This window comes from Epinephelus fuscoguttatus, linkage group LG17, assembly GCF_011397635.1.
Source record: "Epinephelus fuscoguttatus linkage group LG17, E.fuscoguttatus.final_Chr_v1".
In the NCBI taxonomy this organism is placed as follows: Eukaryota; Metazoa; Chordata; class Actinopteri; order Perciformes; family Serranidae; genus Epinephelus; species Epinephelus fuscoguttatus.
Genome location: NC_064768.1, coordinates 633,510 through 650,162, shown reverse-complemented (window position 1 = coordinate 650,162; position 16,653 = coordinate 633,510). Strand labels below are relative to the sequence as shown.

The 16,653-nt window shown below is 40.3% G+C and overlaps 1 protein-coding gene across 2 annotated transcripts in view; it reads left to right on the top strand.

The window, feature by feature from the left end:
* Window positions 1–16,653, top strand: part of vars2 (valyl-tRNA synthetase 2, mitochondrial) — a 104,670-nt gene that overhangs the window by 490 nt on the left and 87,527 nt on the right. Inside the window, exons 1-6 of one of the 2 annotated variants that reach the window (XM_049601537.1) lie at window positions 237–503; window positions 612–798; window positions 6,566–6,647; window positions 6,743–6,843; window positions 10,957–11,078; window positions 11,196–11,262. In XM_049601537.1, the coding sequence (XP_049457494.1) occupies window positions 625–798; window positions 6,566–6,647; window positions 6,743–6,843; window positions 10,957–11,078; window positions 11,196–11,262 (546 nt within the window). In that variant the 5' untranslated portion in view covers window positions 237–503; window positions 612–624. Of the gene's footprint in view, window positions 1–236; window positions 504–611; window positions 799–6,565; window positions 6,648–6,742; window positions 6,844–10,956; window positions 11,079–11,195; window positions 11,263–16,653 lie in introns of those variants that run through there. The other variant, XM_049601536.1, reaches the window with a different exon arrangement.

Below are 16,653 nucleotides of genomic sequence, written 5' to 3'. Positions count from 1 at the left end.
AGTTTAATGTTTTCACGCCAAAATGATTATCAGCTAAGTTATATTGCACTACGTTAACAAAAAAAAAATGCCACGCCAAACTCCTGTGTGATTTCATAATATTATGTATGCAATGAAACAGCATTTAGGACATTAATGGTAAGTTACATTTTTAGTGATTTCTTTTTCCATACGTCGTTTTATTTTCAAATGTAGGCAGGATGCTTCGTTTCTTTTACAGCAGTAGTGTTGTGGGGAAGACATTTCCAGACGGACAGTAGGTATTTCCTGTTGTCCGTTAAGTTTTAACACTCCGTCAACAAGCAGAATCCACATGCGGAGAATAGAATTTAAAAGTACATTTTGTGACAGAATAATATTAAATTACATTTTTCTACGAGGTTACACTGTTCTTTAAGGTTTACATATAACCAGCACCATTATAGACATGCACATTCTCTGGCTTATAACGTTAATAACATGGCGGCAACGTTAAAAGGTCGTGGCTAGCATTTCTGAGCACAGTAAGTAAAGTTCGCTACGTGAAATATTACCTACTGTGATTGCAGATCAATTATTTATTATCTAATTTCTCTGAATCAACTGTGCTTCTGTGCTTGTTTTGTGCGTAGTGTGTTACTGAGGATGTGGAGGGCAGGTCGTGTCCTGAGTTTGAGGCTGGTGGAGAGAGGAGCTGCCAGACACCACAGCAACACACCGAAACCTCCATCCCTCTCTTCATCCTCTCGACGCCCCCAAGCAGAGAAACAGAGGCGGAGAAGAGAGCGGGAGGAGGCCATATTGTCAAATCAACACAGTGTAAGTAGCGCAGAAGCATTGGGAAAAGAAAATAGCTGCGAACAGTTCCATCCAGAGCAAAATAAATGGAGTCTAAGATTCTGAATTAAATCTTTGTCAAACGGTCCATGAGGAAATAATATTATAGTGATGACATCACTGTGTGTTTGAGAGATACAGATGCTGAAACTGTGGAAGATGTTTCCCCCAAAATAATTTTGTATGGACACCCTAGGTCCAACTGTGTAATGTTGCATTCAATAAGACCTGTTAAAGCTGCTGTATCACTAAGGAGAAAAGCCTGGAGTTCATGATCAACCATGTGGTAATGTTTGGTTTGTAGTTAAAGGGGCAATAAGTGAAATTCACAGTTTCTAGATTGAAGGAATTAAAAAATCGCTGGAGTATAGCATGACCTCACACACCCTTTCTCTATGTTAATCTCCAGCCCCTTGTTTACAAGCCAGTCCGGCTGTGCGTTCATGTACGTTCATGTGAATCGCAGCCTCCTCCCTCCTCTCGGAGCCCTTGGCCCTCCCTCCCTATAAAAGGCTACAGCCAGTGAACAATGGCAGATGGCATGATGGTACTTGTAATAAATGTAATATACTTACCATACCATACCATACCAATTTATTTATATAGTACATTTAAAACAACAGAGCTGAGACCAAAGTGCTTTACAAGTAAAAGAAAAAAACAGGTAACAACTCACAATCACAACTCATAAATAAAAACATCCACAGCATCACATGAAGAACACCAATCACTCAGGCTGTGCTTGAAAAAGCCAAAGAATAAAAATGTGTCTTGAGGCGTGATTTAAACACCTGCGGAGTGGGGGCTTGCCTAACATGCAGAGGCAGCTCGTTTCAAAGCTTTGGAGCTGCCACTGCGAAAGCCCGATTTCCCCTGAGCTTCAGCCTGGATTTAGGGATGGCCAGGAGAAGCTGATCGGAGGACCTGAGGGACCTTGGAGGGACATAGGGTTCCAGCAGGTCGGAGAGGTAGATGGGTGCCAAGCCGTTAAGGCACTTGAAAGCAAACAGCAGAATTTTGAAATCAATCCTATGGCGCACAGGAAGCCAGTGGAGGGAGGCAAGTACAGGACTAATGTGCTCTTGCTTACGTGTACCTGTTAGTAGACGAGCAGCGGCGTTTTGGACTTACTGTAAGCGAGAGATGGAGGCCTGGCTAACACCAACATAAAAGGCATTACAGTAGTCAAGGCGAGATGTCATAAAAGCATGCATTACAGTTTCAAAAACAGAACGTGATAGAAAAGATTTAACCATCGACAGCCTCCTGAGCTGGAAGAAGCTCTTTCCCACTACATCATTTATCTATTTGTCCATCTTTAGGTCAGAGTCGATTTTTACCCCTAGATTGGTAGCAGTTGGCTTCACAAAAGGTTCAAGGGGGCCTAGATCACCAGGAGGAAACACATGTGCGTTACTGGGACCAAACACCATAACTTCAGTATTGTTGTCGTCAAAATTTAAAAAGTTTAAAGCCAGCCATACTTTGACATCTTCCAGGCATGTAAACAAGAGTTTTAAGGAGTCAGGATGGTTTTGTTTTAGAGGCAGGTAGATTTGACTGTCATCCGCGTAACAGTGGAAGGAGACACCATGTTTTCTAAAAATGGATCCTAGTGGTAGTGAAGGATTGAGCCCTGCGGCACTCCGCAGTGGAGAGATGCTGTGGAGGATGTAGCGTCTCCTAGGCTGACACAGAAGCTTCTCCCAGACAGGTATGACCTGAAAAATTCCAAGGCTGAACCTTTAATGCCAACCCAGTGCTCCAGACGGGAAAGCAAAATAATGTGATCTACAGTGTCAAACCCTGCAGTGAGATCTAACAGCACAAGAATGAGAGAGTCACCAGAGTCCGTGGCCAATAATATGTCATTGAAAATTCTTAGGAGTGCAGTCTCAGTACTATTGAGTGCTTTGTAACCGGACTGGAACACTTCCAGTGTTAAAAAATGACATCAGTTGGACAAGCACAATTTTTTCCAAAACTTTGGGAAGAAACGGGAGCTTGGACATAGGCCTAAAATTGGATAGGACAGAGGCATCGAGGCTGGGCTTCTTAATCAGTGGTTGCACCACAGCATGTTTAAAATTTGCTGGTACTGCCAGGCTTTCATTCATGATCCTTTGGACATTTGGCCCTATAGCCCTGCTGGTCTCTTTAACAAGGCGAGGGGGAAGGACGTCTAAGGGGGAACCAGGGGGTTTCATGTGGGAAATTATTTCTTCTAGCTGGGAAAGAGACACAGGCTCAAAATGGCTAAAACTAGCGGGGCAGGTGGCCGTAGTAGAGGGGTCATGTGTCGGGGTAGGGATGCTAGCTCTAATGTTGGCTACTTTGTCAATAAAAAATTGTCGAAAGAGCTCACATGTTTCAGAGGAGGCATCAAGACAGACAGACTGGGGGGCGTCAAGAATATCATTAATAGTTTTAAAAAGGACCTGAGGCTTGTGACAGTTGATTAAATTGATATCAGAAAAGTGTTTCATCTTTTCAGCCTTGACAATTTGCTGGTAACTACTAGGGTTGGGTACCGAAACTCGGTACTTTTTGTACTTGGTACCGATTCACGTCGGTACTACCGAGTACCGATTCACTTAAAATGAATCGGTGCCAAATTTCGGTACCTGAGGTGGAGGCAGAGCGAGAGCGCATGACTCGCACCTCAGACTCAGCAACAATGGCGACAAAAAAAATGTGCAGACAAAAGTTAACGTGCAACACTGTTCCTAAATGTTCTTAATAAAATGTTGAAACTGAGAAGTGGCCTTATGGGCCCGAATGACGCATAGTGCGTCCAAATTCACACCCGTTCTTCTCTGTGGATTTTCTCCGTGACCGTGCGTCATAGCGAGGAGCCACGCATATCAGCAGAAACAGCAGAACTGTAGCTTTCTGACAAGGCCAAGCACTTGTCGGTAATCCAGTGTTTTCACAGCGAAAAAAAATTGATAACGTTACAATAAAATGATGTATAACAGAGCTTTCATACAGCTTTGCACACACATTACTGTTGGATGGATTACTTGCAAACGCAGGCGCGCACAGAAATGCCACACATATCACATGAAAGTGCAGGACCACACAAATCATTGTGCTGTCATCCCATTACGCTATAAATCCAGATCAATTGTCTACAAAATAAAAACCTGACGAATTTCTTTACAATCCATTATACAGATCTTGTAATCAGTCACTTCATATAGCGAGGAATATCGTATTTTACCACATCTTAGGCTGTGCGTGTGTTTCTACCTGTCTATCCACACTTGTAGTCCAGCTTTCAAGATGCAAATATCTCCATATTGTCCAGTTGACACTGCATCAAACTTTGTATGACAAGACCAGCCACTTCACCTTTGCGCACCCAGACAACTGCAGCCTAATTATGCATGCCTGACAGGGCCGCATTTAGGGGGACACGTGCCCCCCCACCAATGCCCAAAATGTCAAATTGAGAAACAAATATTATCTTGGAGGACATCATTGCACTTGGTTGACTATTTTTCTATTATCTTAGATGTAAATATGGCATGTTTCTTTCAGATAAAACACATTTTTGACTTGTGAATGAGTCAATGGAATTTCTTGCAATAATGAAAAAATACTGGCAATCATGTCCGCCTGGCACAAACCACATGTTTTGGACAGCTGTGAAGTGACAGAATGTCCCAGCATCATGGTTCTTATATTGCCAGATTCCAGAGAGTCTCCTCTCTTCATATATGGCAAAATATGTTAACTTCCAACTTGCTATAGTGAGATACGTGTAAAAATGTAAGAATTTAGTCACACAGATTTGTTTTTTTCATTGATTATAAAAATGAATATAAAAAACAGGCACATAGTAGGACATGGAATAGGACATAGCCCATATTGTCCTGAAAAAAGCAAGATATAACATGTGTATGTAGCTGTTATAATGACTGTGATATGAGCTTAAAAGTAAAGGCAGTAAAAATACCCCAAAAAGGCCTAGGGCCCATAGGGTTAAAAAGTACCGAAATAAGGTACCGTTTGGTACCGGTACCGAATTCCAGATACCGGTACTGGTACCGTATCGGTTCAATTATGAACGGTACCCAACCCTAGTAACTACGCCAGCTGTCCCTCAGAATATCAAAAGACACCTGTAGCTTGTCCTTTCCACTGATGCTCAGCCCTCCTGCATTCTCTTCTGGCTTCCCGTGTACTGTCATTCAACCAGGGCTCGGTTTTAGGTTTAGCGCGTCTGGTTTTTAAGGGAGCGACAGTATCAAGGACTTGTAAGCAGGTGGAGTCAAAGTGAGAGGTTAGCTCATCTGTGTTCATACACACAGGGCTGGCTGTGCTTAGTAGGTCTACTGTAACGTTGGTAAACGCAGACGAGAACTGAACGGCAGTGGAGGGGTTAAGCATACAGCATCGACAAGCTGGTGCGATTTGTTTGTCAGTGTAACATGGGAGAGACACATCGAACAAAACAGGCATATGGTCAGAAAAGAATGCACCACAAACTTCAATGTTGGAAAGTGGTAAACCATATGATAGGACGATGTCAAGTGTGTGCCTGTGCTCTTGTGTGGGACCAGACACAGACTGCATAAGATCAAATGAACCAATGAGATTTAAAAATTCACTAGCCAGGGGCTTGGAGGGACAACACACGTGTATATTCATGTCACCAAGAATTAAAGCATGGTCATACTTAGGCATTGCAATGCACAACAGCAAACGCAGCGGCGAAACGATTTCGCTTTTTGACCCTTTTAACTTTAGTTAACTACAGAGGAATATCGGTATCGGCTTATATGTTGTCAGATGTGCACGGATTTGAAGAGCTTATTTTCAAAAGAACATAATGCAGAAAAGATGATTGGAATAACTTAAAATTACTGTATTCCCAATGAAATTTACTGTTACAGCGGACTGATGTAATTTTTTACAATGAGGTTTGTTGTTAAACTGTAAAATACCCTGCCTCCACTAAATATCTGTGTCCCAAGTTTTTGTTAACCATATATATGTGTGTGTGTGTGTGTGTGTGTGTGTGTGTGTGTGTGTGCATATATATATATATACACACACACTACATATCTGTGTCTTGTTTTTGATAAACATATGTATGTATATGTGTGTGTGTGTGTGTGTGTGTGTGTATGTATATATATACATCATCAAGATCACATAATCAAAAACTTGTGACACAGATATGTAGTGGAGGCAGGGTATTTTACAGTTTAACAACAAACCCTATTGTCAAATTACATAAGTCCACTGTAACAGTAAAATTCATTGGAAATATAGTAACTTTAAGTTATTCCAATCATCTTTCCTGCATTATGTTCTATTGAAAATAAGCTCTTCAAATCCGTGCACATCGGACAACATATAGGCCGATATTTCTCTGTAGTTAACTAAAGTTAACTACTAACCAAACATCACCACGATTGATCATGAACTCCAGGCTTTTCTCCTTAGTGATACAGCAGCTTTAACAGGTCTTATTGAATGCAACATTATACCGTTAGACCGAGGGTGTCCGTACAAAATTATTTTGGGGGAAACATCTACATGGCAAATCAATTCTTCATTACATTGATGCAAAAATGATTAAACATTTTGATAGCATGGTTCATTGTTTGCAATGTTGCCCACACTGACCCACTGCACACAGGTATATTTAAGTATCAGTGAATATGGAGTGGATGGTAGAGCCAAATCTCTAACCGTTGACTCAACATTGCTTGAACTGTGATATTTGTGCCTTCAGGCTGCTGAAGATAATGTGTTGAAATGGAGTGAGAAGCAGAAGATAGTGTACATTGCTCAAACACCTCATGGAACAAAGAAAGGTGATTGACTTCCTGTCAATGGTGTTTTCATCTCTAGCTTGTTTACCCGCTGTGTCTCTCTGCAGACTTAGAAGAAAGTTTTTTCTTCTTTGCAGACACCAGCTTGTCGTTCCCATCCTCGTACAGTCCGGAGTATGTGGAGTCCAGCTGGTATCAGTGGTGGGAGAAGGAGGGATTCTTTTGTCCAGAGCAACATGTGAGGATTCTGGAACAAAACAACACATCAGACTATAACAACTTCTGAAATAATACTGTCCTAAAAAAAAAAATTAAAAAATCATGGCCTTCAGATAAGAAGGTACTTTCTCTTCACTTCAGTGCATCCATTTATATAATCGATGTAATATAAAATAAAACAAAGCAATTATGTGGAAGTAACAGAAGAACCTTTCATGGCTAACTGAAACTTAACAGAAATGAAATTGCATCCTGTGTTAACAGTCAGAATGCTGCTAGTTCTTTCCATAGACTGAGAAATTCTTTGCATATAACCAATCTAATTGTTGGCTACTGTATTTGCATAAAACAGCAATTCTGTCATAGGCCAATTGTGACTCTGAGACACAACACAAAAAGAGCCACATTTTGAACAATAACCCTGTTAAGCGAATGCTTGAAGAACTCAACTGGAATCTCAATGCAGAAGAGACAAATCTTTTATTCAGAATGGTACAAAAACTTAGCAGGGGCTGGGGGAAGGGTCCGTGGAGGAGGAGGTGAAACTGTCCGCAGGGGAAAAAAAGGAACAAAAACGGGCTGAGGCGTGTGGCTGAGCGTGGCTGACTGGAGGAATGAGATGGCAGGGCACTAGGGAAAAACAGAAAAAGAAACAGGTTAGCACAGGCAAATCTTCCAAAGTCCGTGATCCAAAATGCTGAAGTCCAACATCCAAAAGTAGTCAAAAACCGGCAAGACGAAATGTATTCAAAAATGTTTCAAAAAGAGCCTAGAGGGTTACCACATGTGGTCAAACAACAAACTGGCGAAGAATGGTGAGAAGAGCCAGGCTTTTGTGCTGCAGTGATGAGGGTAGATGCCAGACAGGTGTGCTGATGACAGAGGCTGAGCAGGTGTGCAGTGAACAGGAGACCGAAGGAAGCCACGCCCAGCCAAGGGCAGGGGAAACCAACTGGGTGGAGAGCTGAAGGGAGCAAGAAGAGACAAAACAAAACAGGGCAAACAGACACCTAACAAACCTTCGTTGGGTTTCTGGCTGTATGGTTCCCAAACGTCTTTAAAGAAACTATAAAAAAAAAAGATTAAATTAAATGAGTAACTTCTTATTTTCATTGATATTTTTGTCATATACAGATATGCAATGATGACTGCTGGGTAATATGTTGATGTTGTCCAGTGTCAAGTCTCGATGTGATCATGTGACAAGACTTAATGATATACAGTAGCTAATTTAGGCCCAAAATCTGTCAAAACTGACAAGCTGAGCACATCTGCAAGCTGAGCAAGCTGTCATGCCTTTTAATCATAACAAAGGAATACTTTGCACATCTACCCTTGTTAACTTGTTAACAAAAACGTAGTTATTACTATCACTGAGAAATAACTCTGTTACCATGAAGTCTCAAATAGTGATCACAGCCTTTATTTACTGCACTGCATTAGATAGCAGAAAATTGCAGATGAACATTTAATATCCAGGAATTCAAAACAGAGACTACTACTAGTAACTATCTATGTTCCAATTTAACCTCAATTTAGCACACTGGCCAAACACGTTCCAGCTGTATACTAATGGGCGTTTTCCACTGTCACTTTTGGCCGTGCCGAATCAAGCCAGGACGTGCTGATTTACTTTTCCATTATGGCATGCCATGCTACGTTGAGCTGCACCAGAGATGGACCTTCTCCAAAGCAGGTTTAAAAGCCGGGCTGCCCATCCTTAAGCAGGAGGCAGTGACGTCTCGCTGACAGCAGCCAACCAACGATGGCCCCGCTTCTCCCCCTTCTGAAACAAGCCGTGTGTGTTGCAAGACTCACCTCTGTCTGCAGGAGACCAGAGAGAAAGGCAAATTTTAAAAGTCTTTGTGTTCAACTCTCAGTAATTTTGTAGCTTCTAACTGATTCTCTGTTGTTTGGAGTTTGGTTTCTCTCCTGCATCCTGTTTTTACTTTAGATATCTGCTCTATTTTACTGTGTCGTGTTCGCTATCAGTCATATGACAAGTTGAGTGAAGTTACTGCTTGAAAACTCAACATTTCCTTAGTATTTACAGAAGAAAATAACAGGATACTTTTATTGTGAAGAATCCACAGGAAATTAATTGTGTTAATCGCAGAATTAGCAGAACTTTATCAGCAGCTTTTCTAATAATACTGCAGGGAGGAAGAGTAAAGGGGAAACAGCCACGGTGAGATGTTCGATTTAGAGCAGACAACAGGCTCTTATTGCACCTCTGTAACCAGCTCACCTCTAAAAGGTAAACTTCTTTTACCTGCCGTGCTGCGTGATGGAAAAATACATGCAGCAAAATAACAGGGGACTTAAGCCATGGATCAGCTCACTGCTTTCATCAGTGCAGCTAAAAGTGACAGTGGAAAAGGCCCACATGACTGTCGAAAAGCAGTATAAAATTTCAGTCTGGTGTTGTTTCTAACATTTCTGTGCCTGGTTCTTTTCTCACCTTACATTCTTCCCAATTAATAGTCACAACATAATGCTTTATTTTTTTGCAGATGATACCCAATCATATTTACCTGTTAAACTCACAGATTGGATAGATATAGTTTGGTTTATAACATGTGCTGGGGAAACAATGTGTGGTGCAGTTTTTTTTTATTCTTGATTGTGTGTCTTTGTGTATCACTCTGTGTGCCCTATCTTAATTCGCAAATTTTGTGGGTCCATGAATGCAGCACAGGCGGAAATCTTTTTTTTTCTCCTCCTCAGCAGCAGTTAGTGGAGTTTTGAGTCAAGGGTGAATAATTGATCAGTCGATCCCGTTAGATGTGATAAGATCGATGGATGAGAGGAGTAGCTGTTTGTAAGTGAAAGCAAACCCAGCGCAATGAATTGTTAAGTTTCACTTTCACTGTGCCTGATGTTCTGCTGCTCTGTCTGCGGTCAGAGTACACTCTGCGCTGTGAGAGTATGGTGCTATGAATAAACAAACTAACTATATTCCAAACGCGCACCTAATGAACAGTCCAGCTTCAAAAAAAGTCAATCAAAATGTGGCAGCAGGTGTTTTAATCGTGATGGGCCGCCACAAATAAATTTATGTGTGGGAAACCCTGGTGTCGGATGTCTTGTATGTAAGGATAACACCAAGCTAATTAGATTTGTCCCACCCAGCCTCTCTTGTCAGAATGAATGGAGGACCAGGCACAAGATCAAGTTATCCATTCATTCTGACTGACTGAATACTGAGCCCTCATTTTTTATTCAAATCTGAACTTTGACACCCTCTTAAAGGGTCATATATTTATCTAATGAGAAGCATCTCTAAAATCAAGCCATTTCTTTCTTCTGATGACATTGAAAAAGCTGTTCATGCATTTGTTCCATCCCATCCAATCTGAATTATTGTTATTCTCTCTATTCTGCACTTAGTACTTAATCACCTGCAGCTGGTTCAAAATGGAGCTGCTTGGCTTTTGACTTGACCCATTAGAAGAGAACACATTACCACAATTTTAGTAGCAGTCCTTTGGCCCCCTATTACCCACAGAACACAGTTCAACATTCTCTTTATCACTTACAAAGTGATAAGGAGATCATCTCCAAACAATATCTCTGACTAAGCCCACACACAAAAGGCTGCAGTCTTAGGATGGCAGTCTAGATCTGTAACCAGGGATGACTGTGCATTTGCTTTCATAGCACCTAAACTGTCAATTAAAGTGCTGTTCGTAATCTATATAGCTACGTCTGTATTTTCTCTTAAATGTCAGCTAAAAACAAACCTTGTAAAACATGCATTTAAATATATTTATATATATTGTTTTGATCTAATGGACATTATCATACTGTATATTTAATTCCATTTATTATTGTATGTAATTTATCTTAACTGTCATTTTATTACTGTATCTGCTTTGTTAATGCACTTTGTAACTATGTTATAAAAAGTGCTATAATACTCTATATCACTGTTACTACTTTAAATAATTAAAAACCTTTCTTTTAAAACTTACTTGACATTATTTTTGGCTGTAAGAAGGGATGACTTATTAGATTTCAGTTGGAATTTAAAGACAGAAAACACAATGTGCAGTAGAAACAGCACCTGCACACACATGAGCTCTGTCTATGTCTCACCTGCTTTCAAACTTTCTGCTTTGATGTGCATCAGGAGAGGTTATCTCACAGTGTGGATCAGACCTTCTCTTTGTGTATCCCTCCACCAAATGTGACTGGTACGCTGCACCTGGGCCATGCTCTGACTGTAGCTGTGGAAGACGCTCTGGTTCGATGGTAATTGCCAGCATGATGTGTAAAGCATCAGTTATCACTAGTTAAGAATTGAGTCTGATTGTTTAAAAAGGCTTATCTGTTAATGGAGCAGTAAAATATGAATTTGTAATCCATCAGGAGGAGGATGCAAGGCTACAGAGTACTGTGGGTCCCTGGATGTGATCATGCAGGAATTGCAACACAGGTATGACAACTTGTTCTCTCCTTACTCTTTCATGACAGTGTGGGATTTAAAGGATTGTCTCACATTTTTGTAATTATCATAGTACAACCCTGAATCCAAAAAAGTTGGGACACTGTATAAAACGTAAATAAAAAAAGAATGCAATGATTTGCAAATCGTTTTTGACCTATGTTTGATTGAATACAGTACAAAGACAAGATATTTAATGTTTAAACTGATAAAATGTATTTATTTTTAAATTATACTATTATTCTGAATTTGATGCCTGTGACATGTTCCAAAAAAGTTGGCACAGGAGCATGTTTACCACTGTGTGACATCACCATTTCTTTTAACAACACTTAGTAAGTATTTAGGAACTGAGGACACTAATTGTTGAAGTTTTGAAAGTGAAATTTGTTTTCATTCTTGCTTGATACATGACTTCAGTTGAACAGTCTGGGGTTTCCATTGCCATATTTTGTGCTTTATAATGGTCCACACATGAACAATGGGTGACAGGTCTGGACTGCAGGCAGGCCAGTCTAGTACCAGCATTCTTTTACTATGAAGCCATGCTGTTGTAACACGTGCAGAACACGTGTCTCATTGCCTCCCAGAATAAGCAGGAATGTCCCCGAAAAAGACATCATCTGGATAGCAGTAGGGCTGGGTATTGTCACCGATTTCCTGAATCGATTCAATTTCAATTCACAGTGTCCCAATTCGATATTGATTCGACTGGGGATATTTCAGTTACAATACCAATTTTTGCTAGCATGTGAAAGAGATTCTTAGAGAATTAATACTGTACATTTTACAAGGAATTATTTTTAAAAAAGTAAATTAAGAATAGGAATTAGAATTAATATTTTAAACCTACATTTTGTTTCTAGAGCAGTAAAAGTAATATTTAAACTGCAAAGTTACAACATAAACTCAGTATCTCACTGGAAAAACATTTAAATGTACATAAATATACGTAAATGTATGTAATCACACATAAATCATATTCCTGACATCACAATACTGAGTGAAATTTAGAAAGAATAAAGAACACAGACATCAGACAGTATCAGTCCTCCTGTCCTCTCTGCTCCTCCCTCTGTTGCTGAGGAGATACCATTAGTAAGTGTTAAGATTTGTGGCAAACTGAGCTAAACCGATAGACATAAAGAGTTGTTTTTGTTTCAGGTTGTTAGTAATAATTAACTATTAGCTGCGAAGTGTTTTGTGCTTGTTTATAACATGGTATTAGTGGCAGTCAGAGCAGATTGAAATATCGCCTTTTACATGTTTACCTGTTGCTGAACAGGTATATTAATAAAGTATTGACTTTTTCCTCATGGAGGTTTTATTGCCAATTATTGCCAATTATAGTATATATTTTTATTTAGTTTATCAGTTTGAACACTAGATATCTTGTCTTTGGACTGTACTCAAGTGAATAGAGGTCAAAAAAGATTTTCAAATCATTGCATTCTGTTTTTTTTTGGAATTTACGCTGTAAATTTAAAGAGAGATGTCAGCGGCTGTAAATGTTGCTTTTGTCCAATGTGGCCTGGAAGAGAACCTCTCTTAACACAACTCTAATATAAGTGATGGTGGAGAAAATCTAACTCTTGGTTTGTTCTGTCATTTTCTGAGATCCAAATGATTTGTCGAGCTGAGACTGCTGAAGCATTTATTTAGCTTCATTGGGCGGCTGTGGCTCAGAGGTAGAGCAGGTCGTCCACCAATCGAAAGATCAGCGGTTCGATCCTGGGCTCCTCCAGTCTGCATGTCGAAGTATCCTTGAGCAAGATACTGAACCCCAAATTGGGGTTGGCTGTTCCATCGGTGTGTGAGTGTGTTAAAACTGAGTAGCGGGTGGCACCTTGTATGGGAGCCTCGGCCACCAGTGTATGAATGTGTGTGTGAATGGGTGAATGTGACTCATATTGTAAAAAGCGCTTTGAGTGGTCGGATGACTAGAAAGGCGCTTTACAAATGCAGGTCCATTTACCATCTGAACTTCACAGTACATTTTTGTACCAGATAAGGTCTGTGGATTTTGTCTACATTGGAACTCCAGGACCACAGTAGACATAAATTGTTTTCACATGCCACCGAACAATACTCCTTATAGCAAGTAAACTGACCTTGATTCGTACTTGATGTCAATCAATCAATCAATTTTATTTATAAAGCCCAATATCACAAATCACAATTTGCCTCACAGGGCTTTACAGCATATAGCATCCCTCTGTCCTTTGGACCCTCACAGCAGATAAGGAAAAACTCCCCAAAAGAGAGAGAGAGATGGATGTGTGATAATAATCATATGTGTATAATAACAGTAGAAGAATGACTAATGATGGCAGCAGCAGCAGCAGCCATCTGGCAGGACCACGGCAGCAGCACAACCACACACGTCACGCTATCCAGGCACCACTGCAATATGCGTTAACCTGAGAGACAGTGGAGCACAAAGGCTCCGGAGAAGAAGCCGAGTTAGTGACATCCAGAATGGCCGAGTTAGCAAGATGCAGTAATAGGATATGAGAGAGAGAGAGAGAAGGTGAGAAGGTGCCCAGTGTATTATAGGTGGTCCTCCGGCAGACTAGGCCTAAGTCAGCCTAACTAGGGGCTGGTACAAGGCAAGCCTGAGCCAGCCCTAACTATAAGCTTTATCAAAGAGGAAAGTCTTAAGTCTGGTCTTAAATGTGGAGACGGTGTCTGCCTCCCGGACCGTAACAGGAAGATGATTCCACAGGAGAGGAGCCTGATAGCTGAAGGCTCTGGCTCCTGATCTACTTTTGGAGACTTTAGGGACCACGAGTCACCCTGCGTTCTCAGAGCGCAGTGTTCTGGTGGGATAATAAGGCACTATGAGCTCTTTAAGATATGACGGAGCTTGACCATTTAGAGCTTTATAAGTTAACAGTGGGATTTTAAATTCAATTCTGGATTTTACAGGGAGCCAGTGCAGAGAAGCTAAAACAGGAGAAATATGATTTTGTTTCTTAGTTCCTGTTAGTACACATGCTGCTGCATCGGGTCAGGATAGGCCTAATTTTCGCAATATTATGCAGATGAAAAAATGCAGTCTGTGAGGTTTGTTTTAAATGAGAATTAAAAGACAAATCTTGATCAAATGTTACTCTGAGGTCTCTTACGGTAGTGCTAGAGGTCAGAGCAATGCCATCTAGAGAAACTGTGTCATCAGATAAAGAGTCTCTGAGTTGTTTGGGGCCAAGAACAATAATTTCAGTTTTGTCTGAATTTAACATCAGGAAATTGGTGCTCATCCAAGTTTTTATGTCTTTAAGGCAGTTATGGAGTTTAGTTAATTGATTACTTTCTTCTGGCTTCATCAATAAATACAACTTTGTATCATCCACATAACAATGGAAATTTATAGAGTGATTTCTAATGATGTTGCCTAAAGGAAGCATATATAGAATACATAGGATTGGTCCGAGCACAGAACCTTGTGGAACTCCAAAACAAACTTTAGTACGTAAGGATGACTCATTATGAACGTCAACAAACTGAAAACGATCAGATAAATAAGATTTAAACCAGCTTAGTGCAGAACCTTTTAGGCCAATTAAGTGTTCCAGTCTCTGTAGCAGAATTTGATGGTCAATAGTGTCAAACGCCGCACTAAGATCTAATAAAACAAGTACAGAGACGAGTCCTTTGTCTGAAGCAATCAGAAGGTCATTTGTAATTTTAACTAGTGCTGTCTCAGTGTTATGATGCACTCTAAATCCTGACTGAAATTCCTCAAATAAATTATTGTCATGGAGAAAATCACACAGCTGGTCTGTGACTACTTTCCCAAGGATCTTTGACATAAAGGGAAGATTAGATATTGGTCTATAGTTGGCTAACACCTCTGGATCCAGGGTGGGTTTTTTTTCGTAGAAGTTTAATTACAGCTACCTTAAAAGACTGTGGTACATAGCCTGTTAATAAGGTTATATTGATCATATCTAATATATGAGTGTTAACTAAAGGTAAGACCTCCTTAAGTAGCCTAGTTGGGATGGGGTCGAAGAGACACGTTGATGATTTAGATGAAGAAATCACTGCGGCCAATTCTTGAAGAGAAATCGGGGAGAAGCAGTCTAAATATATATTAGGTCTTACAGCTGTGTTTGAGGTTAGATAGGTAGGCCTACTATCTGAGGACAGGAGGTCATGAATTTTGCCTCTAATAGTTAGAATTTTGTCATTAAAAAATCATAAAATCGGGGCGTCGGTAGAGTAGTGGATAGTGCCGGCGCCCCATGTACAGAGGCGATGCCTCGCTGCAGCGGTCGCAGGTTCGACTCCGGCTTGCAACCCTTTGCTGCATGTCAACCCCCACTCTCTCTCTCTCACCCCATTTCAATCTGTCCTGTCCATTAAAGGCAAAAAGGCCAAAAAAATAATCTTTAAAAAAAAAATCATAAAATCATTACTGCTAAGGGCGAAAGGAATACAAGGCTCAATAGAGCTTTGACTCTCAGTCAGCCTGGCTACAGTGCTGAAAAGAAACCTGGGGTTATTTTTGTTTTCTTCTATTAAAGCTGAGTAATAGTTTGCTCTGGCATTGCGGAGGCCCCTCTTACAAGTTTTGAGACTGTCTGCCCAGATTAAACAAGATTCTTCCAGTTTGGTTAATCGCCAATTCCTTTCAAACTTTCGCGATATTTGTTTTAACTTACAGGTTTGAGAGTTACACCAAGGAGTGAACTTTCTTTGCTTTGCTTTAACTTCTTTTTAAGAGGAGCTACAGAGTCGAGTGTTGTTCGCAGCGAGCCTACGGCGATATCAACAAAATGATCAATTCGGGAGAGGTTAAAGTCGGTACGGGAAACCTCTGTTACTGAAGGACTTGGTAGTGAATTTAACGACGGAGTAATCATTTCCTTAAATTTTGCAACAGCACTATCTGATAAACATCTAGTATAGTAACTGTTGCTGAGTGGTGTGTAATCGAGTAAAAAGAAATCAAAAGTAATCAAATAATGATCCGATAGCGAGGGATTCTGTGGAAAGACTGTTAGGTTATCAATTTCAATTCCATACATCAGAACTAGATCGAGGGTATGGTTAAAACAATGAGTGGGTTCATGTACACCCTGACTGAAGCCAATGGAGTCTAATAATGAGATAAACGCGGTAGCCAGGGAGTCATTATAAACGTCGACATGAATGTTAAAATCGCCTACAATAATAACTTTATCTGATTTAAGAACTAGACTGGATAAAAACTCTAAGGATTCAGATACAAATTCAGAATACGGGCCAGGAGCACGGTACACTATAACAAATAAAAGTGGCTGCAAGGTTTTCCAGGTCGGATGTAAAAGATGAAGAACGAAGCTTTCAAATGAATTATAATCTAGTTTAGGTTTAGGGCTGATTAACACACTAGAG